Source organism: Pseudophryne corroboree, chromosome 1, assembly GCF_028390025.1.
Source record: "Pseudophryne corroboree isolate aPseCor3 chromosome 1, aPseCor3.hap2, whole genome shotgun sequence".
NCBI lineage: Eukaryota > Metazoa > Chordata > Amphibia > Anura > Myobatrachidae > Pseudophryne > Pseudophryne corroboree.
In genome coordinates, this window is record NC_086444.1 from 578,540,666 (window position 1) to 578,565,677 (window position 25,012).

The window sequence follows — 25,012 nt, forward strand, 5'->3', positions numbered from 1 at the left end:
ATTACCACTGTGCTACGGGATTTAAACTGTCTTCTGGCACATTTCTCATTAACTATCTAGCATAATTTACATGTTCAATGAGAGGATATATATTTTCAGACACTATTTAGTAAGTATTTTCATTATTTGGGGGCCCATGTATTATTACTATTTGTGACAATAACAAAGTAATTACAGCCAGCATGTAACATTGTCCATATCCAGGAGCCCATCTATGCAATAGGCAAAAGTCAAGTGATCGCATTAGTGGTCACTTTATCAGTTTACTGGGATCCACTGCCCTACTGCCCATGTGCAGTCTACTGACCATGCATGCACGAGTTGTGAGTGCCAGCGGATCCCTCTCCTGGGACTTTCCGTGGAGTGTAGCCTGTAGGTTACAATGGCTAACATGATCCTTAGATGGCATGTGGCTACCTTGGCCAAGCTCAGGAATGCTCTGCATTCTGCAGCTTGTTAAATTCAGCAAGAAATCAGCCCCCATAGGTTTCTATGGGGACTGCTTTTGGGCTTGAATACAGGGGACTATAGCGTAAAATAATTGTGTCATTGTGGTGCTCCTAGAGATATTGTATATAGAAATCCAAATCTAGTAAAACAAAATAGAGCCACACACTATTTTGCACAATTATTGTGCACTTTTTTGAGAGAACGATGGAGGCTCCTTTGTATCCACGGGCTGCCATCACAGGTACCACCAAACAAAAATGATTGAAGCGCTGTACAACCAGAATATATTTTATAAATTTAATATCACAATTAAACAACACATAAACAAACAACACTAAACACACGGCCAGTGTATAAAAATACTTAAAATGACAATTGCTTCAGAGAATAGTTATTACTAGACAGCCTAACCATTGGAAATAATCAAATAATCCTCTCTATTATTATAAGGCACCAGAATATTTAGACCTCATTAGTTAATTGGTCAATGCACATTAGCAATTAATTAATCACAGCTCTTTAGTGATTCTCAGATGTATCTTACTGGTCATCCGTTAATTGAAACCACAGTCCAGATCAAACAACGTGCAAACAGTCAATGTAAATGGATATTAAACTTTGTCCACAGCTGTTTAATTAAATACTGCATGCATCGATGTATATTAGCCTTTTTAGTAAAGCCCAAAGCAAAAATTGCAATGAATTAATAATTGAGTAGAAGAACATCCGTGGTAGAGTGTAAAGTCACAGTTAGTATGGATCCATATTAGTGCATTTAAATTTGTTAGTAATTAGCAGTTAGCAAGCACTCATATCTTGATAAATACCCTGTCAACACTGGTAAATCGTGGACACTGGAATCTTGGTTGGCTTACTATGCATTGATCATCACCAGTGACTGCAGACTCCACTGGGAGACGATCCCCCCTCCAGCAGCAGAAAGTGCTGTATACCGCAGTAGCTTATCCGGGGTCCAGCCGCACCAAGTCATCACAGGTGTTTGCATTTATTTATAGATCATTGTATCTTTTCTGCTGAATACAGGGGACCGCAGCAGAAATCTCCGATTTCTGCTGTGCTGCTCTATAGATACATACGAGGGATACTTAATATTTGCAAGTATTGGCAGCCCAGCAATAGTGGTAGCTTCTCATGGATAAGGTGGAGTTATCGGTTTCTTAGGCACTACTTGGCTTTTCGTGTTTACTAAACAAGAGCCGCAATTAGGAGGAACTGGGGGGAGGGGCGCATATTCTGTGTGCTGGATTTGAGGAGGGAGTCGCAAGCATGCCATGGTGGGGATATGCTTCAGAGGGTAGTCCAGGGTTGGATTAAGGGGGGGCAAAGGGGACGAGTACCCCGAGGCACAGCTCTCTCAGGGGCTCCCCAGCCGAAGCGCCCTCAACCTTTATTTAGCTGATGTCCGGTCCTGGGATTGTGACTGGGCTCCATGCTGGACTAATCAGAAGGGCGCAAGCGTACAGGGACTGGGATCACCCAGTACAATAAAGTTTTTTTCCCCTATCTGTCCTGCGCACTGAAGAACAGTGTGTGAGGAGCCTATCGCCACTGCTGCTATAAAGAGGAGCAAGGAAAAGATCCAGGTAAGTGGTGCTTGGGAGAGGGGTAACACAAACACAAGCTGCTGCTGCAGAGATATAGGAGGCGGGATGTACTAAAGGAAAAATGCAGTAAGACCCGCATTTTCGGGGGTTTTACCACATTTTCAAAATGTACTAACCCCCGTCCGCAAGCTTTTCAATATGGATGGTATCGCCGTCTTTTTGTGGTGATACTCTATAGAAGCCTATGGGCTTCTTACCGCATCCTGCTGCCTCTGCCACCGCACGCCGCTCACGATGACTTTGCTCACCCCCTTCAAACAAGCTTCCTGGTGTGGCCCCCCAGCTCCTCCTCCCCCACAGCACAGCCATTTGTCCTTCCGGCTGCATGGGGGAAGAGGAGGAGCCTAGTGACTCCCTGCACACGTCACCTCCCAGGTCTGGGAGGTGACGGAGACCACCGGAGCCCCCTTCAGACCACACCACCAACATCGCGGGGGGGCCAATGTTAATCGCATATGATAGTACATATGCGATTAGCATTGGTGCGGTGGGCAGCGAGGTGCGGCAATGTATTTTAATACATCCCACCCAGGGGGTGAAGATACAGGCTGCTGCAGTGATACGGGAAAAGGAGGGACACAGACTGCTGTAGAGACACTGGAGGGAGCGGGGTGGGGTGGGTGCCAAATTACCTCCTTGCCCCAGGTGACAAAAATCATAGTTTAAGCCCAGACCAAACAGTACTATCTACTAAATAATTTCATTTGGATAAATATTTTTTAACGTTAAATCTACAACCTCTCCACCAGTCTGCAGTGGTCATACTCCAATGCAGCCGTGTGGGTGTAATAGCCACGTGGGACTGAGGTCAGAGAGGGCACATGCTGCTTCACTACAACAATAGAAAAAAGCTGTAATTCTGTCACACAACAAGCTTTTCACTTTTATCATCAGCGCAATTCCAACCTGATGAGCACTCAGCTAACCGTGAAACGCATTGTAAACTGAAATTAACATAAGCCTACTCTACGATATGTTACCTGCTCATAATATCTCCATTTTGCAATAAATAAATAATTAAATATTTTTGGACGATATATATCTTTGTTAGACATTCTATACACTCTCTATATTACCACTACTGGACTATTGGACCAAACATAGTGAGACAGTTATCAGGAACATTGAAATTGAATATAGATTCATCTAAGCCAACCTGTTCCCAAGAGTCAATTCCTTTTCTTCATAGCACTATCTGTACCTCTTTCCTCTCTTACAGGAAAATACATGCCTCATAGCTAAATGGCATTAATGATAATCCATGACTTACCTTCCACTTCCAGCATTGCAGGTTTGGAAATTGCAGTGCCGAGGCTGTTCCTGGCCACACAGCGGTACTGGCCTAGGTCTTCTCTTTGTACTTTCTGAATTCTCAGGCTGCCAGAATCTAAGATGGAGATGCGAGCATTTTCCTGCAAACATACAGATGAGTAACAATAATTTTTTTTAAGAATTCAGCACAGACAAGCTGATTCTATTTCACACAAATGTCACATTACAAAATGTACTAACTGTAAAGGTGGGTACACACTATTAGATATATCTGCAGATCAATTGATCTGCAGATATATCTATGTACGGTTCGGGCAGTGTGCTGTGCATACACACAGCCCGATCCGTCGGGGGACTGACGTCATGAACTGGGCGGGCGGGCGCTCGCGCCCGCCCAGTTCACCTGTCAATCACCGACGGCCGCCGCAGCATGTGTACGGGCGGTCGGACAACCGCCCCGTACACACAGCGACGGGCCAATATATAGTTAGATATATTGGCTGTCGGCTGTGCTGCGCGGCCGACGCGATACGTCTGTGAACGACGGAGTTCACAGACGTATCGCCCGTACACACTGGCCGACGGTCCCGCGATGTATCGGCCGTTCAAGAGAACAGCCGATACATCGACCAGTGTGTACGGGCCTTAACACTTGAACAGATACAATATGTTTGCATGCAAGGTGTAAATATTTAGAATGTATAAATAAGTGGTGATCAATTTCCAGATCTAACTTCTCAAGCTTCCCATTGCCTGTTAGGTCTATGAATTATCAAACAAGCAATGCATGCTAATACATTCCGATAATGTTATGAGCATTAACTAGAGCCGTAAGATGTACAGATGTGTCTTTATACACCTAGCCTCATTGCGCCAATCGGGTTTGAGGCACCTGGTGTGAGTAAGCCTCACAGGTGTAGCGACTTTTGGCCTAATTCAGACTTGATCACAGCAGCAGAATTTTTCTCAAATGGGCAAAACCATGTGCACTGCAGCGGAGGCAGATATAACATGTGCAGAGAGAGTTAGATATGGGTGGGGTGTGTTCAAACTGAAATCTAAATTGCAGTGTAAAAATAAAGCAGCCAGTACTTACCCTGCACAGAAACAATATAACCCACCCAAATCTAACTCTCTCTGCACATGTTTTATCTGTCCCCTCTGCAGTGCACATAGGGGGTCATTCCGAGTTGATCGCTCGCTACGGATTTTCACTGCGCAGCGATTATGGCAGAACAGGGCAAATCTGCACATGCGTATGCACCGCAATGCGCAGGCACGTCATACAAGTACAAAGAGGTTTGTGGTTTTGCACAGGTTCTAGTGACGCTTCCATTCGCACTGGCGGATGCAAGGAGATTGACAGGAAGTGGGAGTTTCTGGGTGGCAACTGACCGGTTTTTGGGAGGGTTCGTAAAAATACAGGCATGGCCGGGCGTTTGCTGGGCGGGTATCTGACGTCAATACCGGGTGGAGAGTAGTGGGGCTGCAGTATGCTACATCACATCACCAGAAGAGAAGAAAATCTAAAAGAAGCCTTTGACATAAATTTCAGTAAAGATGAATTTGTTACAAATAATGAAAACCTAGAGACTGTAATGCACAGGATAAATGATTGGCTATTGAAGGAAAATAGACTATGGTGGGAAATAGCCACCCTAGAAAAATACAGAACTGAACAACTTATTCCCAAAGGTCTAAGAATAGAAAAACATCCTTCATTCACCGATGCATCGGACATGTTCACCAAAGAATGGGTAAACATTCTTGAAACATGTTCATTTTCACTTATTGACCTCATAATTAAAGAAAGAACTGCAAAATTAAAGGAAACTAAAGAAAGGATTGAATCTTTTCAATCTATAATAGAACCCTTCACTAAACTTCCAAAATTTCAGGAGTTAGAGAAAGAACTCACTCTCAAAATGGAACAAAACACTAGAGAACTCATTAAGAAAAAACAGAAAAAAACTTCAAAGGGATTGTGATTTTTTTACAGATTTGGAATAATCAAACCAAAGAAAAGCCGTCCTTTACAGACTGACGCACCATCCAGAGATCAAACAACAATCAATGAGAGGGAAGATGGTGAAAGGAATCAGGGAAGAAATACAGGAAATTATACATCGGAAAGGAACATAAGGAAAGACGATCAGACATTCAACAGATTCAGATGCGAACGACCGCAACCCTAGAAACCCTAGAATCAAGTTTAATGAGAACTATACTAGGAGACCTTACAGAAGAGATGAAATTAATTACAGAGATACCTACAGGAGAAGATCCCCCTCAAGAGACTTCCACAATAGAGATCATCTATACATCTCTGATTGTACTCCAAGACGGAAATAGAGAGAGAAGAAGATCATTCAATTGAAATCTATCTCGGTACCGACATCAGAGAAGTATCTCGGGAAGAAGGAGAGCACCATCCCACAATAAGGAATGGACCATTGATCGCTAGCCCTCAGTGCCACACAATAAATTCAACGTCAGGAGAGAAGCCGATAGAGTCAATCACTTTGAAGACACGGAACCATCAACAAGTGGACAAAATAAAGAACCCCGCCTCCAGACTGAAAGGAAGGGCCCCAAACGACATTGACTGTCCTCCAAATCCAAGAATCATCGGAAAAGGGGAAAAAGGGCAGGAAAGAATCTAAGTAAACATCAAAATAAGAAGAAAAATCTCACCCCCAACCCTAATGGAAGAGAAGAGGAAGAAGGGGAAGATTTAGAGAATAATGAAAAGCAAATCATCTTCAACCTGAGTAGAAGACCTTTATCGAAGAATGAAGGGACCGTACTCAAAAAAGGTCTGAAATATGCCCCCACCACCACCTCAGAATCCTTCAACAAATTTGTGGATCTCCAAAAATGAACCCGGCAGCTAACTTTGAGAAAAAATTTTGAGATTAAGAACTTATCTACCAGCTCCACCACAGTAACTAATCCATCATGTCCAAGCGAATCATGCTCCAATGCAGAAGTGACCAAGTTCAGGAAGAAATCTCAGTTTTATCCTGCACATATAAAAGGAAGCTTTATCGATACTTTTCAAAAACTCACCACAGAGGAATTCAGTAAAGTGGAAAAGAAAAAACATGAATTTAAGTCAAATCTCACAAAAAATCAACGTAAAGCACTGACTGATCTCAGCAAAGACGAATCAATCATCATCAAACCGTGTGACAAGGGGGGAGGAATAGCAATTCTCAACACTGAAGATTACATCGCTGAAATATCCAGACAACTATCTGATACAGAAACTTACCAGAAACTTAAAGGAGATCCTACAATACGTATTAAAAACTCTCTCCAAACATCTCCATAAACATCTTACCAGCGGTGGAATTACAGAAGATGAATACGGTTATTTAAATATTGAAGATCCAGCCACACCCACCATCTATGTTCTACCAAAGGTTCACAAAAGCCTCACCAACCCTCCCAGCCGACCCATCATAACTGGAACAGGCAGTCTCACCTCAAATCTATCAGAACTTATAGACCATCTACTTCAACCTTTAGTCTCTAAGACACCTTCCTTTTTAAAAGACACTAGAGATGTCATTAAGAAAATACAAGGATTCCAATGGGACCCTGATATCCATCTGTTTACAGCTGATGTATCTTCGCTGTATACTATAATCGACCACACTGACGGCTTGGAGGCTACCAAATGGTTTTAGAGCAAACAGAGATGAGCGAAGAAAAGAAGAATTTTGTTATGGAATCAATCCAATTTATACTTACCAACGACTTTTTCTTTTTTAATGGAGACTATTATTTACAACGTAGAGGGACCGCAATGGGTACCCGTTTTGCCCCAAGTTACGCCAACCTGTTCATGGCGTTCTGGGAGCAAAGTATCATCTATGCTGGCGTAACTTGGGGTACACAACTGAAAAATTGGGGTCGCTATATAGATGATATTCTCTTTATATGGCAAGGAGAAAGAGAAGAATTAGATGTTTTCTGTTCCAAGCTTAACAACAACAGCGTAAATATACAATTGACATTCACTATCAGTAAAATAGAAGTGAATTTCCTCGATCTAACCATTTACATCAAAAACGAAAGATTTGAAACCAAAATTTACCATAAACCAATGGACACTCAAAATTATATATCCATCGACAGCGAACACCATCAAAACTGGTTACGAGGGGTCCCCAAAAGTAAATTTATGTGTATCAAGAGAAATTGCAGTGAAACCACAGTATGTGACAACCAAATTCAAAACTTGAAAAAATTATTTTTAAAAAAGGGATACAAATCAGATACTATTAATACAGCCCTATCAGAAATTTCTTCAATAAATAGAGATCTTCTTATCAACAACCAGCATAATACCCTAAATACCACCAAAAAGGACACAAATTGGGCTTTCTTCTCCTCCTATGACTCCAAACATAAACTCTTTGAGAAAATAATATGTAAACACTGGTACATTTTGCAAGGGGATCCGGTCCTGAAGAACATCATCCCAGATCAATCACAATTCATTTACCGCAAAGCACCCTATATAAAGAATCGTCTTGTCCGTAGCGCCTTACCCATTAAGAGTGTGAATCCAATTAGAACTAAAGGCTTTCATCGCTGTGGAATATGTCTAGGCTGTAGACAGATACAATCGAACAAATCCAAATACACAGAGATAATGGTTAATGGAATCACTTTGAAGATCCATGACTTCATCACTTGTCATACCACCAATGTTGTTCATTTGATCACCTGCATTTGCAACAAGTCATACATCGGCCGTACCTCACGATCTTTAAAAACACGTATAGGGGAGCATCTCTGAAATATCAAGAAAGGCCTTTCAACACATCACCTGTCTGAACATTTTCGACAGGAACATCAATGCTCCACCAGTGCGATAAAACTATTTGTGGGACTTATAAACGCCAAAGCCTCCTGGAAGAATAGAAATGTAGAAAAACTTCTTGCCAAAATGGAAATGAAAACTATCTTCAATTTAAAGACACTCACACCCAATGGGTTAAACCAGGACTTTGAAGTTAAATGGTTCCTGTAATGTCTTCATCCTTTTTTTTCTCCACCCTAAATTCTTCACCACATCAGTGATATCCCTCTCAATGTGTATTTTTATTAATTTCCTCACCAATATTTATTTCAATTCATATTGTGCACTCACTGGCCTATATGGATCCAATGCAAATTGGTGCAAATCAGAGACAATATAATTGTTGATTCTGTATACAGATATGTCCTCATACACTATTTCCGCAGCCGTGCCAAACAGCCTTTTTCGGTGTGCCAGCTCCAATGCCACTCGACTTCCTCTGATCAACTTTTTTTGCATCTTTAGTACTTGAATTTTAGTCTTAGTTGCAATGCAGTGCAAAAAAACTGCTCAATGAGTCTGCACTAGTTAATTTGATATGTGACACTTATTATATCTGTGTGTGAATGAGTCTGAATCTGTATAGGAAATGCTATGATGCAGTGGCCGCGGCTTTTTTATGCCAAGTTACGTTGTGCTTCATCTGTGATTTTGTATATGTTTAATACTAATACCTTTGCGGTTAAACTTGCAGCTCCGTGTCTCTGGTGCAGATTGAGTGGTGTTTTGCTGCACCTGTAGAGGGAGAATAGATAGTGCGGGACACGTAGCACGCCACCGTGCCTGCAGCTCATTTGCACTCGCCCAGTGTCGGTATGCCGGCGGTCGGGATTCCAGCGCCAGTATGCTGGTTGCCGGGAGCCTGATCGCCGGCATAACATACTACACCCGTCCAGCGGTACTGGAAATCTAGTGGTACTGGCGTATAATTCCAGTGATCCTGCCATATAGTTCCAGTGATCCTGCTGTGTAATTCCAGTGGTACTGGCGTATAAGTCCAGTGATCCTGCCCTATAAGTCCAGTGATCCTGCCGTATATGTCCATTGATACTGTCATATATGTCCAGCAGTACTGCCATATAAATCCAGTGATCCTGCTGTATAAGTCCAGTGATCCTGCCGTATATGTCTATTGATATTGCTGTATATGTCCAGCAGTACTGCCTTATAAATCCAGTGATCATGCCGTATAAGTCCAGTGATCTTGACGTATATTTCCAGTGATCCTGCCATATAACTCCATATAAAGTGGTGCAGTCCTGTGCTGTATATTATTTACTCCAAATAAAGGGGTTATTAATATTTAATCCAAATAATTTTCACAGGGTTTGCCCTGTGTGGTGTAGAGGTACGCTCTCCTGTACCACATATTGTTATATATCTGTAGAAAAATAATGGAGAACAACAATTTGGAGGATAAAATAGGGAAATATCAAGAACCACTTCTTCCTAGTGCTGAAGCTGCTGCCACTTGTCATGACATAGACAATGAAATACCATCAACGTCGTCTGCCAAGGCCGATACCCAATGTGATAGTAGAAGCCATGTAGAATCCAAAAAGCCAAAGTTCAGTAAAAAGACCCAAAAAAAGAAATTTAAATGGTCTGAGGAGAAACATAAACTTGCCAATATGCCATTTATGACGCATGGCTTTTGTGAGACAACGCCCCCAGTTCGGACACACTCCTTGCAAAAGCCAAGGCCAACAGTCTTCCACGTAAGAAACTTAACGTCAACCTACTGTAAAGGTTCAAACCAGTCTGATTGCAGAAACTGTAACACCACGTTAAGATCCCAAGGTGCCGTAGGAGACACGAAGGGCGGTTGGATGTGCAGAACACCCTTCAAGAATATCTGAATCTCAGGGAGGGAAGCCAATTGTTTCTGGAAGAAAATGGACAAGGTCGAAATTTGGACTTTTAAGGAGCCCAAACGTAGGCCCACATCCACACCTGACTGTAGAAAAAGGAGAAAACGTCCCAGTTGAAAATCCACTGCAGGAAATTTCCTGTTTTCACACCACAAGACAGATTTTTTCCAAAAACGGTGGTAATGTTTAGACGTTACCCCTTTCCTAGCTTGGATCAGGGTTGGAATAACCTTGTTCAGAATGCCTTTCTGGGCTAAAATCTGATGTTCAACTTCCATGCCGTCAAACGTAGCCGCAGTAAGTCTTGATAGACGAACGGCCCCTGTTGCAGAAGATCCTCTCACAGAGGTAGAGGCCACGGGTCCTCCAGGACCAACTCCAGTAGATCCACGTACCAAGCCCTTCTCGGCTAATCTGGAGCAATGAGAAGTGCTTGAACCTTGTCCCTTTTTATTCTCTTGAGAATTCTTGGGATTAGTGGAAGTGGTGGGAACACGTAAACCATCTGGTAAACCCATGAAGTCGGAAAAGGGCCCTAATTTGCACACCTTAATTAGGTAGTGAGGTGCTACTCTGCTTGAGACTTAGTAAAGTGTACAAAGAGGAAAAGTAGCAGGTGCACAATCTCACACTAGCTCAACCTGTAGTAACCAGAGGCATTTAGCATATTCCTGGCCAGGGCTATGAGCTTACCCACCGCATCAAGGTAGCCTCTCATTGGTGCACCTGCTACTTTTCCTCTTTGTACACTTTACTAAGTCTCAAGCAGAGTAGCACCTCACTACCTAATTAAGGTGTGCAAATTAGGGCCCTTTTCCCTCTGTAACCGATGTATTCATACATTTTTGAAGGTAGGAGACGCCTTCATCCTAATTTAGCACCCTGCCCCACCCACCCCTCTGATTTTAAATAGTCCAACACTCCAGCCTTTACATTTGGAAAGAGCACACTGTGGTAAGACTCTTACATTTTGTTTAATATGGCAGTCCATAATGGGGAGAATTCTCTGGGGTGCGGGGCTCCCTGTGCCTACCGTGGCTGGGTGTCCCTTGGGCATCGCAATTTAACATTATTTCATCACTCCATGGCACTTAGTTTGTTTTATATATATGTAACACCTTCACATAATTTTCTTTTACTGCTCACATTATTCACACATGCAGCAACAGCTGCTCCTACCACTTTAACCCTATAATTTTATCACTCCTGCGATGCCCTGGGGTTGTCTGGCTGGGTGGCTCTGGGGTGTCCTGCCCCCCGGACCTGAACCCCTATAGTTAGTGTTAGGGACTTACCCAATGAGAGGCTACCTTGATGCGGTGGGTAAGCTCATAGCCCTGGCCAGGAATATGCTAAATGCCTCTGGTTACTACAGGTTGAGCTAGTGTGAGATTGTGCACCTGCTACTTTTCCTCTTTGTAAACCCATGAAGTCACCAGAGCATCCCCCGCCACTGCTTGTGGGTCCCTCAACCTGGAACAATAGCGCTTTAGCTTCTTGTTGAGACGAGAGGCCATCATGTCTATCTGTGGAATTTTCCACCGGCTTGCTAAGGACTCGAACATGTGCGGGTGAAGGCCCCACTCTCCTGGATGGAGGTCATGTCTGCTGAGGAAGTCCGCTTCCCAGTTGTCTACTCCATGAATGAAGATTGCCGACAGCGCCACTGCGTTTCTGCCCAGAGGAGAATTTTTGTTACCTTTGACTTTGCAGCTCTGCTCTTCGTTCCGCCCTGTTGGTTTATGTACGTTACGGCCGTCACATTGTCCGACTGAACCTAAATGGCTTAACCTTGAAGAAGATGCGAAGCCTGTAGAAGGGCATTGAATATGGCCCTTATTTCCAGAATGTTGATCGGGAGAATGGTTTCCTGACTTGACCATTTTCCTTGGAACTGTTTCCCCTGAGTGACTGCTCCCCAACCTCTGAGGCTTGCGTCCGTGGTTAGCAGAATCCAATTTTGAATCCCGAACTGTCGACCCTCGGTCAGGTGAGAAGTCTGGAGCCACCATAGAGGAGAAATCCTGGCTTTTGGTGACAGACGTATCCTCTGGTGATGTGAAGATGTGATCCGGACCATTTGTCCAACAGATCCAGCTGGAATGGCCTGACATGAAACCTTCCGTACTGTAGAGCCTCGTAAGAGGCTACCACTTTCCCCAGAAGGCGAATGCACAGATGCACCAATATCCGAGTTAGTTTTAGGACATCCCGCACCATTGACTGTATTACCAATGCCTTTTCCAATGGAAGGAACACCTTTCGTTCCTCTGTATCCAGGATCATTCCTAGGAATGGAAGCCTCCGTGTAGGTTCCAGGTGGGATTTTGGCAGGTTCAGAATCCACCCGTGATCCTGGAGAAGTCTGGTTGAAAGGGCAATGCTGTCCAACAACCTCTCCCTGGAAGGCGCTTTTATCAGCAGGTCGTCCAGGTATGGTATGATGTTCACTCCCTGTTTGCGGAGGAGAAACATCATCTCTGCCATCATCGTGGTGAAAATTCTCGGTGCCGTGGAGAGGCCAAATGGCAGGGCCTGAAACTGGAAGTGACAGTCCTGCAGTGCAGACATTAGATAAGCCTGATGAGGCGACCAAATTGGAATATGAAGGTACGCATCCTTGATGTTGTGAGACACCAGGAATTCCCCCTCCTCCAGACCTGAGCTCACCGCTCTCAGAGACTACATCTTGAACTTGAACACCCGTAAGTACGGGTTCAGTGACTTGAGGTTTAAAATGGGCCTTACCGAACTGTCCGGTTTCGGTACCAGAAACAGTTTGAAATAAAAACCTTTGTTTTGCAGGTGAAGAGGAACTGGAACAATGACCTGAGTCAGTACCAGTTTTTGAATTGCTGCTTGTAAGGTTGAACTGTATCACAGTCTGTATCACTGTGTTATAAGATCTTTGACCCAGGGATCCTGGCATGACGTTGCCCAAATGTGATGGAAACAACGTAACTGGGCTCTCATCTGCCTGTCTTCCAGGCAGTGTGTTCCACCGTCATGCTGAAGGCTTTGAGGAAGCAAACCCTGAGGCCTGTTCCTGAGAACCTGCAGCTGTGAGTTTTATGGGCTTACTTCTATTCTCTTTCAAGGCTGTAGAAGAACCCTTGGATTTGCCCTTGAATTTAGCCGTCCGAAAGGACTGCAGAGTTGGAGCACAGTATGCTTTCCTAGCCGGGGTAGATGTGGAAGGAAGGTATGTAGACCTACCCGCCGTAGCCTTGGATATTAGCTTATCCAGTTCATCCCCAAACAGGACCTCTCCAGTGAAAGGCAGATTTTCCACTCCTTTTCTGGAGTCCGCAGTCCACTGGTGTAGCCACAATCCCCTGCATGCTGACACTGCCATGGCAGTGGTGTGTGCGTTGAGCACACCAATTTCTTTTATGGCTTCCACCATAAAGTTAGCAGAGTCCTGGATATGCTATAGGAGTAAAATAATATCGTCCCTGGTTAAGGAATCTAAACCATCAATTAGGTTACCTGACCATTTAGCGATGGCCCTAGTGATCCATGCACAAGGAATAGTGGGTCTCTGGGCCACCCCTGCCACCATGTATAAAGATTTGAGAGTGGTCTCAATCTTGCGGTCAGCCGCATCTTTTAAGGACGCAGCCCCGGGAACCGGTAAGTCTATATTACGAGACAACCTGGACACCAATGCGTCCACAATCGGCGGGTTCTCCCATTTCTTCCTATCATCTAATGGAAAGGGAAAAGAAGAAATCAACCTTTTAGGGATCTGAAATTTCTTGTCAGTATTTACCCAAGCCTCTTCAGAGGGCATTCAATTTCTTTGAAGCTGAGGATTTCTTTTTAGTATTAAAATAAGATTCCTCCTCTACCTCCTCTGTCCTGTGAGGAATCTGCAGGACAGTTCTGATATCCTCAATGAGGGCCTGAATCCCATGTGACAGGACAAAATCCCCCACCCACTCGCATCCACTTCAGCCTCCTCTGGATCTGATGTATCAGGATCACTATTATCCTGCATGATTTGGTCCAGAGTACGCTTTTGTGGGCAAATGGCGAGGGCTTGATATGCAGGCATGTGAGCTGAATCTTTATTTATCAGGTCATCCATAGACTGCCATAAGAATTGCTTCTCCTTCTCATTATGAGACAGTTTAGTGGAAATATTAGAAATCATCCCTTTTATGGAAGCTAACCATGGGGGTTCAGCCCCACTGGACTGGGAGTGAGCACTATCCTGGGTACAAGGTAGTGAGTCCCCAGGGGATGAGAGACATTCCGCTGTACAAGAAACACAGTCCCTGGACATGATTGTGAAGGGACACCCACACACACACCAGGTGAAAACACAGTATATGTAGGCAGGTTCTTCAGAGAGACACAGAAGTCAGAGCCAGCCACACAGCGCCCCATTAGCAAAAGTGAAACTTAGCTGGGTCGCAAGAACTAACACCTCAGTAGTGCTTATAATCTTAACACTGCTCCCCCCTTCACTAAGATCCCCTGGTACTGCTGAGGAGACTTGAAGTCCTTGTGGAGGAGCTGCGCTTCCCTGTTAATGCTGCCTGCATGAGCTGCAGAGGGAAAATGGCATCGGAGAGCTGTAGGCAGTGGCAAACGCAGGATTTGCATGGGGGGGTTTCCAGAACTGGGTGGAGCCAATCACGGGGTTGGGGACTGAGGTGACCCAGCATATGCTGGGTCCGTAAAACTAGTATGTCTGTGTGTGTGTATGTATATATATATATATATATATATATATATACCATATATACACCTATATATATATATATATATATTTATATACATACATATACATAGCATATCAAACATGCATATATATATATATATATATATATACAGTACGTATATATGCACGTGTATATATATCATATATGTGTGTGTTTATATGTATGTATGTATATACATGTGTATATATGTATGCACATGGATATATATGTACTATCATTAAAATAAAGTAAACTTTTATGAAGCACTTACAAGTGCCACCAGGAAGACAGCAGGCTGCAGAGGACGCTAGACAGCCATTAATAATACTCATGCAGCAAAAAAAAAAAAAAAAAAATTTTTTTTTTTTTTTTTTTTTAGGTGGAGGGGGGTTTCTGGGTGCTCGGAAACCCCCCCTGGGTGCGCCACTGGTAGGATCCGCTCTGAGTGAAGCCCCGCCCCCTGTAATGGCGTGCGGCTTCCCGCATTTATTATACTGGCCTGAGGCAATATAATGTCCGACCAAGGGTTAAAACTCCTGTTAGATAGTGGCCAGTGTGGGTATCAATGGTGGCTCAGCGCGCCCCTCACAGCGGGACACACTGCAGTGTGTGCCTTCCGAGCCCCCTGGAGCACAGCCGGTACTCAGAGCTGTGCTCCCACCCTTGTGCCATCATTCCCGCCGGCGACCCGCTAACCGGGACGCCGGCGCTGTACTCACCACTCTTCTGTCTTCAGACTCTGTTAGGGGGTGGCGGCGTGCTGTGGAAAGGTATGCTGCGCCGTGGTGTGGCTTGCGAATGACTCCCTCAGTAGCTCAGTGTCCTGTCTGCAGAGAAACGGGACCATTAACTCTAAGGAAGTTGGGCCGTTCTCCCCCCTAAGTCCCACGAAGCAGACTGCTGCCAAAACAGACCAGACTGAAAAAAAAAAAAACATTTAAAATAAAGGTGGAAAACTCTTCAGGAGCTCTCCAAAGCATGACCGGCTCCTCCGGGCACATTTTCTAAACTGAGTCTAGTAGGAGGGGCATAGAGGGAGGAGCCAGCCCACACTATTGATTTCTTAAAGTGCCCATGGCTCCTAGTGGACCCGTCTATACCCCATGTTACTAATGTGGACGCCAGTATCTTCTAGGACGTAAGAGAAAAAACATTTGCCAATTAAATGGTGGCTTAGTTACCCCACACACTGAGGAACCATCCTCTTTCTGCTATTTGGCATACAACAATCCTGAAGGATGAACAAAAGATTTCAAATTTTGATTAATAGGACTTCTTCCAGTCTTCAGTAGTCCACTGGCGGTGCTTCATGGCTCAGACAAGCCTCCTTTTCATTGTTGCAGAACAGCTGTAAGTTCTTACCTCATTACTTGTTCCCTGAAAAAGGCCTATTTTTATAGCTCTAAAATTGTCACAATTTTCAGTTTTGCTAACCTAAACGTTTTAGCAGTTTACTGCTTACCTTTGTTCAATTTCAGGTTATTAACAGGACTTGAATTGTTTAAATTTCAATAAAAGCTGGAAAAATGAGGGTGCTCTAAAACATTTGACCGGTAGTGTAAATGTAATCACTGGATAAAAGAAAATACTGTACATAGACGAGTTTTTGTAAAAGTCAGGATTTATTGCAGAGAGGTTTTTAGTTGGTGTATGGACTGCTGGAACTTTTCAAACATTTGAATTCCCCCTAATGCATTATGCGCCTTTTGCCATGATGATGCTTAAAGAAAGATGTTTGTTTATACAGAGCTATTCAATATATGAGTGACTATATTTATATACTTTTTTTCTGGGTCATTTTTTGGATTGTACTCCACAACACCTATTATGTTGTATTATATTCTCCATAAGTATACTTCATCTTGGTGAGGTCTCCTTAGGCTTTTAATATTATAAAAATTAGAAAACAGAAATTTATAAAAATTCTATAATACTTTTATATAATCCATAGTGACTGTTTTTATTGATCTTTTTGTATTATAGATGTGTCTTCACTGTTGTATTTCCCAAGTGTTCCTTTGATGCCTCGACCGTGGTAATTGACCTTAGGTTTAAGGTGTTACTTGAGATTCTGTAATTTACTTACTAAATGGCCACTTTGAAAACAGCACACTAGTTGTTAATCTGGTATTGTTGATGATCCCAGTCGGGATTAGTGGTTCCCAGAGGTGGATTGGCCATAGCGTTTACAGGGAAGATTCCGGGTGGGCCGTCGCACCCATGGGGCCTGTTTTGTTTGAGGACATGTGGTCCTTTTTATAGACATAATGAATAAGATGCAAAATAATTTGCATATATGAAAATTACTTTGCCACTTATCCTGTGATTTCAGATGATCTAGTGAATGCTCTATCTGCATGCTTGGTTGACATATAAGATTGAGTGGATAGTGATTGGGATATGGTTGGTGTAATATGCAAGAAAAATAGGATTTTGATAACCTACCGGTAAATCCTTTTCTCCTAGTCCGTAGAGGATGCTGGGGACGACATCAAGACCATGGGGGTATAGACGGGATCCGCAGGAGACATGGGCACTCTAAAGACTTTTCATTGGGTATGAACTGGCTCCTCCCTCTATGCCCCTCCTCCAGACCTCAGTTGTAGGAACTGTGCCCAGGGAGACTGACATTTCGAGGAAAGGAATTACTTAACTAGTGGTGAGATATCTACCAACTCACACCCTCAACCATGCCGCACACATGGCATTCAACAGAACACACGCCAACAGGCATGAACCAATTGCAACAACATGCTGATACCAAGAAAACACAACTTGTTTAACTCTAATAACTAAACTGCAGGTAAAGTACGCACTAGGACGGGCGCCCAGCATCCTCTACGGACTAAGAGAAAAGGATTTACTGGTAGGTTATCAAAATCCTATTTTCTCATACGTCCTAGTGGATGCTGGGGACGACATCAAGACCAAAGCTCCAGTACGGGTGGGAGAGTGCGGATGACCCTGCAGCACCGATTGACCAAACTTGAGGTCCTCATCGGCCAAGGTGTCAAACTTGTAGAACTTAGCAGATGTGTTTGACCCTGACCAAGTAGCTGCTCGGCAAAGTTGTAATGCCGAGACCCCCCGGGCAGCTGCCCAGGATGAGCCCACCTTCCTAGTGGAGTGGGCCTTTACCGACGTCGGTAACGGCAAACCAGCCGTAGTATGAGCTTGTTGAATCGTATTTCTAATCCAACGTGCGATAGCTTGCTTGGAAGCATGACAGCCAATCTTGTTGTGAGCATACAGGACAAACAGAGCCTCTGTTTTCCGTATACGAGCCATTCTAGCGACATAGATTTTCAAAGCTCTAACCACATCTAGAGATTTTGCATCAGTGAATGTGTCAGTAACTACTGGCACTACAATAGGTTGGTTTATGTGGAAAGATGAAACCACCTTCGGAAGAAAATATTCACGAGTCCTCAACTCTGCCCTATCTTCATGGAAGATCAGGTAAGGGCTCTTGTGAGACAAGGCCCCCAATTCAGACACCCACCTTGCGGATGCCAAAGCCAAAAGCATCACCACTTTCCAAGTGAGAAACTTCAACTCTATCTTTTGTAGAGGCTCAAACCAATCCGATTGAAGGAACTGCAATACCACATTAAGGTCCCATGGTGCCACTGGAGGCACGAATGGAGGCTGGATGTGCAGAACCCCTTTCACAAAGGTCTGAACCTCTGGAAGAGAGGCCAATTGTTTCTGGAAGAACACTGACAAGGCCGAAATCTGGACCTTGATTGATCCCAATCGGAGGCCCGCCTCCACACCATCCTGCAAAAAATGGAGAAAACGTCCCAACTCAAACTCTTCCGTAGGAGCCTTCTTGGATTCACACCAAGACACATATTTTCTCCAAATATGGTGGTAATGTTTTGATGTTACTGCCTTTCTGGCCTGAATAAGGGTGGGGATGACCTCCTCGGGAATACCCTTCCTGGCTAGGATACGGCGCCCAACAGCCATGCCGTCAAACGTAGCCGCGGTAAGTCTTGGTACACGCACGGCCCCTGCTGCAGCAGGTCCTCTCGAGGAGGAAGTGGCAGAGGATCTTCTACGAGCAACTGCTGAAGATCTGGGTACCAAGCCCTCCTTGGTCAGTCTGGAGCAATGAAGATTGCTCAAACCCTTGTTTTTCTTATGATCCTGAGTACTTTTGGGATCAGCGGAAGTGGAGGGAAGACATACACTGACGGAAACACCCACTGGGTCACCAGTGCATCCACTGCTACTGCTTGAGGGTCTCTCGACCTGGAACAGTATCTCTGAAGCTTCTTGTTGAGACGAGACGCCATCATGTCTATTTGAGGAACTCCCCAAAGACTTGTCACCTCTGCAAAGACTTCTTGGTGGAGGCCCCACTCTCCTGGATGGAGATCGTGTCTGCTGAGGAAGTCTGCTTCCCAGCTGTCTACTCCTGGAAAGAATATTGCTGACAGAGCTTGTAGATGTTTTTCTGCCCAGCGGAGGATTTTTGTCGCCTCTGCCATTGCCGCTCTGCTTTTTGTTCCGCCCTGCCTGTTTATGTATGCGACTGCTGTTACATTGTCCGCCTGGATCTGCACGGGACAGTCTTGAAGATGTACCGCTTGTTGAAGGCCGTTGTAAATGGCTCTTAGCTCCAGAACGTTTATGTGAAGGCAGGCTTCCTGTTGTGATCAACGTCCCTGGAAGTTTTCTCCCTGAGAGACTGCTCCCCAGCCTCGGAGACTTGCATCCGTGGTTACTAGGACCCAGTCCTGAATCCCGAACCTGCATCCCTCTAGCAGGTGAGAGCTGTGCAACCACCACAGGAGCGAAATCCTGGTTTTTGACGACAGGATTATCTTTCTGTGCATGTGTAGGTGTGACCCCGACCACTTGTCCAACAGGTCCCACTGGAATACTCTGGCATGGAACCTGCCAAACTGTATGGCCTTGTAGGCCGCCACCATCTTCCCCAACAACCGAATGCACTGATGGATCGACACACTTGATGGTTTCAATATATGTTTTACCATTTTCTGGATTTCCAGAGCCTTTTCCAGTGGAAGAAATACTCTCTGAACTTCTGTGTCCAGAATCATCCCGAGGAAAGACAACCTTGTCGTCAGTTCCAACTGTGACTTTGGGTAATTTATGATCCACCCGTGTTGTTGGAGTATTGACAGAGAGAGGGATATGTTTTGTAACAACTGCTCCCTGGATCTCACCTTTATCAGGAGGGCGTCCAGATAAGGAATTATATTGACTCCTTTCTGACGAAGGAGAACCATCATCTCCGCCATCACCTTGGTGAATTCCCTCGGCGCCGTGGAGAGACCGAACGGTAACGTCTGGAATTGGTAATGGCAATCCTGAACCGCGAATCTCAGATAAGCCTGGTAAGGAGGATAAATGGGAACATGCAGGTAAGCATCCTTTATGTCCACCGACACCAAGTAGTTCCCCTCCTCCAGACTGGCAATCACTGCCCGAAGTGATTACATCTTGAACTTGAACCTTTTTAGGTAACAATTCAGATCCTTTAGATTTAGGATCAGTCTGACCGAGCCGTCCGGCTTCGGAACCACAAAGAGGCTTGAATAAAAACCCCTCCCTTGTTGTGACAACGGTACCAGGACTATGACCTGGTCTTGACATAATTTTTGGATTGCCACTGTTACTGCTTCTCTTTCTGACGGAGAAACTGGCAAAGTCGATTTGAAAAATTGGTATGGGGGAACGTCTTGAAACTCCAGCTTGTACCCCTGGGATACTGTTTGCAACACCCAGGGATCCAGGCCAGACAGAATCCAATCCTGGCTGAAGAGTCTGAGACGTGCCCCCATCCGAGCGGCCTGCCGCAAGGGAGCTCCAGCGTCATGCTGGGGATTTGGCAGAAGTAGGGGTAGACTTCTGCTCTTGGGAACCTGGAGCCGCTGTGGGCTTCTTTCCCCTTCCCCTTCCTGCAAAGAAGGGGGAACCTCTCGTCTTTTTGTATTTATTGGGCCGAAAGGACTGCATTTGCGGGTGATAGGTCTTTTTTGCCGATGCAGGCACAGAGGGCAAAAATGTCGACTTACCTGCGGTAGCCGCCGAGACTAACGCATCCAGGCCATCGCCAAATAAGGCCTCACCATTATATGGGAGAGCCTCCATGTTTCTTTTGGAATCTGCATCCGCGTTCCACTGGCGAATCCACAAAGCCCGCCTAGCCAATACTGCCAGGGTAGCGGCCTGTGAACTCAAGAGTCCAATATCCTTCATTGCTTCCAGCATGTAGACGGCAGCGTCCTTGATATTCCCTAACTTAAAGAGTATCTCATCTTTATCAATCGTGTCAATTTCTGATGACACGCTTTCTGACCATTTTTCAATAGCGCGACTCACCCATGCGCAGGCAATAGTGGGCCTAATCAGTGTACCATTGGTAACAGAAATGGATTTCAATGTCGTTTCCATTTTGCGTTCTGCCAGCTCTTTAAGAGAAGCCGTGCCAGGAGCAGGGAGAATTACCTTCTTTGTCAACCTGGAAAGTGCACTGTCTAACACAGGGGGTGACTCCCACTTTTTCCTGTCCTCAGCTGGGAAAGGGTAAGCTATGTGAATCCTTTTGGGAATACGAAATCTTTTATCAAGATTCACCCACATCCCTTCAAATAGAGCATTTAGTTCGTGTGAAGGCGGGAACGTGACTTTGGACTTCTTTTCCTTACATAAATACGCCTTCTTCTGAGGTACAGGAGTTGTTTCTTCAACCTCCAACATGTCCCTTATAGCCACAATCATATATTGTATATTTTTTTGCCAATTTATGATCTATCTCTCTGGATTCACTATCGTCGACACAAGAGTCAGAATCCGTGTCGGTATCAGTGTTTACAACATTTGCAAATGTTCTCTTATGTGACCCAGAGAGGCCGCCCGCATAAGGAATAACAGCATCCTGAAAAATCACATCTTCCACAGATTTTCTCCAGCATGCAGCCTTAGATTGAGACTTATCTAATCTACGGTTAATCATATGCATACTGTCACGTATCTCTTTCACCCATGTAGGCTCTTTGTGTGCCGGTAGCGCCACCACATTACAACTCTGTGTCCCTAGGAACTCCCTGCCTCAGACATGCCTCACACTTGTACAGCACACCAACAGACACACTGGGACTTATTTTGGGGACAGACCCACAGTAAAATCTGTCAGAGGGACAAGGGATAGGAGCAGCCAGTTCACAACCCCAGCGCCAGTATTCACTGTGAACACAGAATGTCCACAGCCAAATAGCGCCTTTAAACAGTAATTCACACTATTAAATGCACCACAATCGCTTTGTACCCCCCCTTAATAGCACCCTGTACTGTCAGAAGTGGAGGAGAGGACCAGCGTGTTCTCTGCAGCCTGAGGAGAGAGAGAAAATGACGCTGAGTAGTGTGCTGGCTGCCTGAGGAAGAAGCTCCGCCCCCACAATGGCGCGTCCTTACACTCATATATACACTGTAATATTTATACTGGCATCCTCTAGGACGTATGAGAAATTTATCTTCCTAAATTCTGAAGGTGTATCATATAATGTGCTCATAATACTTAATTTTATTTCTTTTTAACTTCCCCCTTGATGCTCCACTATCTGGAAAGTCTTGGGGGGAGGGTGCTGCTGCCATGGCCCATGGCTAGACCTTACACCTCTGGTGCTGCATATGTGGGGCCACTAGTACAAATTTTTCCAGGGCCGCTTTTTGTTCCCAATCCGCCCCTGGCGGTTCCTGATGTGGGACCACGCACCCGTTTCCAGTATTTGGGTTCCACTGTTTGGAACGCAAACCGGAAATGACGTGGCGCAACTGAGCAGTATTGTAATGTTACTATGGATCCGGAAATGGACCGCTATTCTGGTCTGTGCGTTCCAGATGCTGGGACACATCAAGTTGTTCACAGTGCAGCGGTCGGGTCGGAACTGCGCATGCGCCACAGTGCATCTGTGCATGCCGGACGGCCGAAGGCCGTCGTTCCCTAGTGATCGCCTCTGCCTGATTGACAAGCAGAGGCGATCTCTGGGCGGGAGGGAGCGTGGCACAGCAGAGTTTGGCCGCCGTTTTGGGGGCACGGTCCCGCCAACACAGGCGTGGCCAGACCGTGCGGGGGGCTGGCCGCAGCGTGACGTCACACGCAACCGCTGCGACCAGGGGCAGCGACAAATAACTCCCGGTCAGCCGCAGGAGCTGCGCTGGCCAGGAGTTAATCAACAAGTACAAAAACATTGCCGCTGTGCGATGCTTTTGTACTTGTGCGGGGGGGGGGGGGGGCGGACAGACATGCGGGGCAGGCTAGCCCTGTGCTGGGCGTTCCCCCGCCTGTCTGGGAACATGATCATAGCTGTGCTAAATTTAGCACAGCTACGATCAACTCGGAATGACCCCCTGTGTACGAGGCATTTTAGGTGCACCCGTGGTACAGGTATGTTTAAAATCCTGAGCCTGCTGTACACTTTGCTGAGAACTTTGAAGTTTCTTGCTGTGATAGTATGCTTGAAAAAGGTCCTAAACGTTGCAAAATTCTCTGCAAGATGAATATACATATATATATATATATATATATATATATATATATAGTAGTAACAGGCGGCACTCACAGCATTGTAGAAACTGATAAATAAATGGTCAGACTCCGTACAGATGAATCAACGTTTCAATTTCATTACAAATTAACAACAATTTGTAATGAAATTGAAACGTTGATTCATCTGTACGGAGTCTGGCCATTTATTTATCATTTTCTACAATGCTGTGAGTGCCGCATTTTACTACTATATATTCGTCTCATCATGGCTGTGAGGGCACCGGGCGTAATGTGATTTCTTGTTGGAGTGCCGGACACTTTTTGCATACATATATATATATATATATATATATATATATATTAGAGATGAGAGGATTCGGTTTTACTCGGTTTTACTCGGTTCTCAAAACCGAATCTTATTGGCTATCCAAAACACGTGACATCCGTGAGCCAATAAGATGTCGTTTTGAGAACCGAGTAAAACCGAGTAAAACCGAATCCGCTCATCTCTAATATATATATATATATATATATATACAGTTGTGCCCATAAGTTTACATAACCTAGCAGAATTTGTGATTTTCGGGCCATTTGTCAGAGAATATGAATGATAACTCACAAACTTTTCTTTCACTCATGGTCAGTGGTTAGGTGATGCCATTTATTGTCAAATAACTGTGTTTACTCTTTTTAAATCATAATGACAGCAGAAACTACCCAAATGACCCTGATCAAAAGTTTACATATCCTGGAGATTTTGGCCTGATAACATGCACACAAGTTGACACAAACGGGTTTAAATGGCTACTAAAGATGACCATCCTCACCCTTGATCTGTTTGCTTGTAATCAGTGTGTGTATAAAAGGTCAGTGAGTTTCTGGACTCCTGAAAGACCCTTACATCTTTCATCCAGTGCTGCACTGTGTCTGGATTCTGAGTCATGGGGAAAGCAAAAGAATTGTCAAAGGATCTGCGGGAAAAGGTAATTGAACTGTATAAAACAGGAAAGGGATATAAAAAGATATCCAAGCAATTGAGAATGCCAATCAGCAGTGTTCAAACTCTAATTAAGAAGTGGAAAATTAGGGATTCTGTGGAAACCAAATCACGGTCAGGTAGACCAACAAAAATTTCAGCCACAACTGCCAGGAAAATTGTTCGGGATGCAAAGAAAAATCCACAAATAACTTCAGCTGAAATACAGGACTCTCTGACAAAAAGTGGTGTGGTTGTTTCAAGATGCACAATAAGGAGGCATTTGAAGAAAAATGGGCTGCATGGTCGAGTCGCCAGAAGAAACCCATTACTACGCAAATGCCACAAAGCATCCTGCTTACAATACTCCAAACAGCACAGAGACAAGCCTCAAAACCTCTGGAACAAAGTCATTTGGAGTGATGAGACCAAAATGTAACTTTTTGGCCAGAACCATAAACGTTACCTTTGGAGAGGAGTCAACAAGGCCTATGATGAAAGGTACACCAGTCCTACTGTGAAACACGGAGGTGGATCACTGATGTTTTGGCAATGTGTGAGCTACAAAGGCATTGGAAACTTGGTCAAAATTGATGGCAAGATGAATGCAGCATGTTATCAGAAAATACTGGAGGAAAATTTGCACTCATCAGCCCAGAAGCTGCGCATGGGACGTACTTGGACGTTCCAACATGACAATGATCCAGAATAC

At 44.6% G+C, this 25,012-nt stretch overlaps 1 protein-coding gene across 1 annotated transcript in view; it reads right to left on the reverse strand.

The window, feature by feature from the left end:
- The window catches only part of MUSK (muscle associated receptor tyrosine kinase), a 408,957-nt gene that overhangs the window by 212,655 nt on the left and 171,290 nt on the right, over positions 1-25,012 (reverse strand). Inside the window, exon 5 of the mRNA XM_063914218.1 lies at positions 3,346-3,487. Coding sequence (XP_063770288.1) covers positions 3,346-3,487 — 142 coding nt within the window. The remainder of the gene's footprint in view (positions 1-3,345; positions 3,488-25,012) is intronic.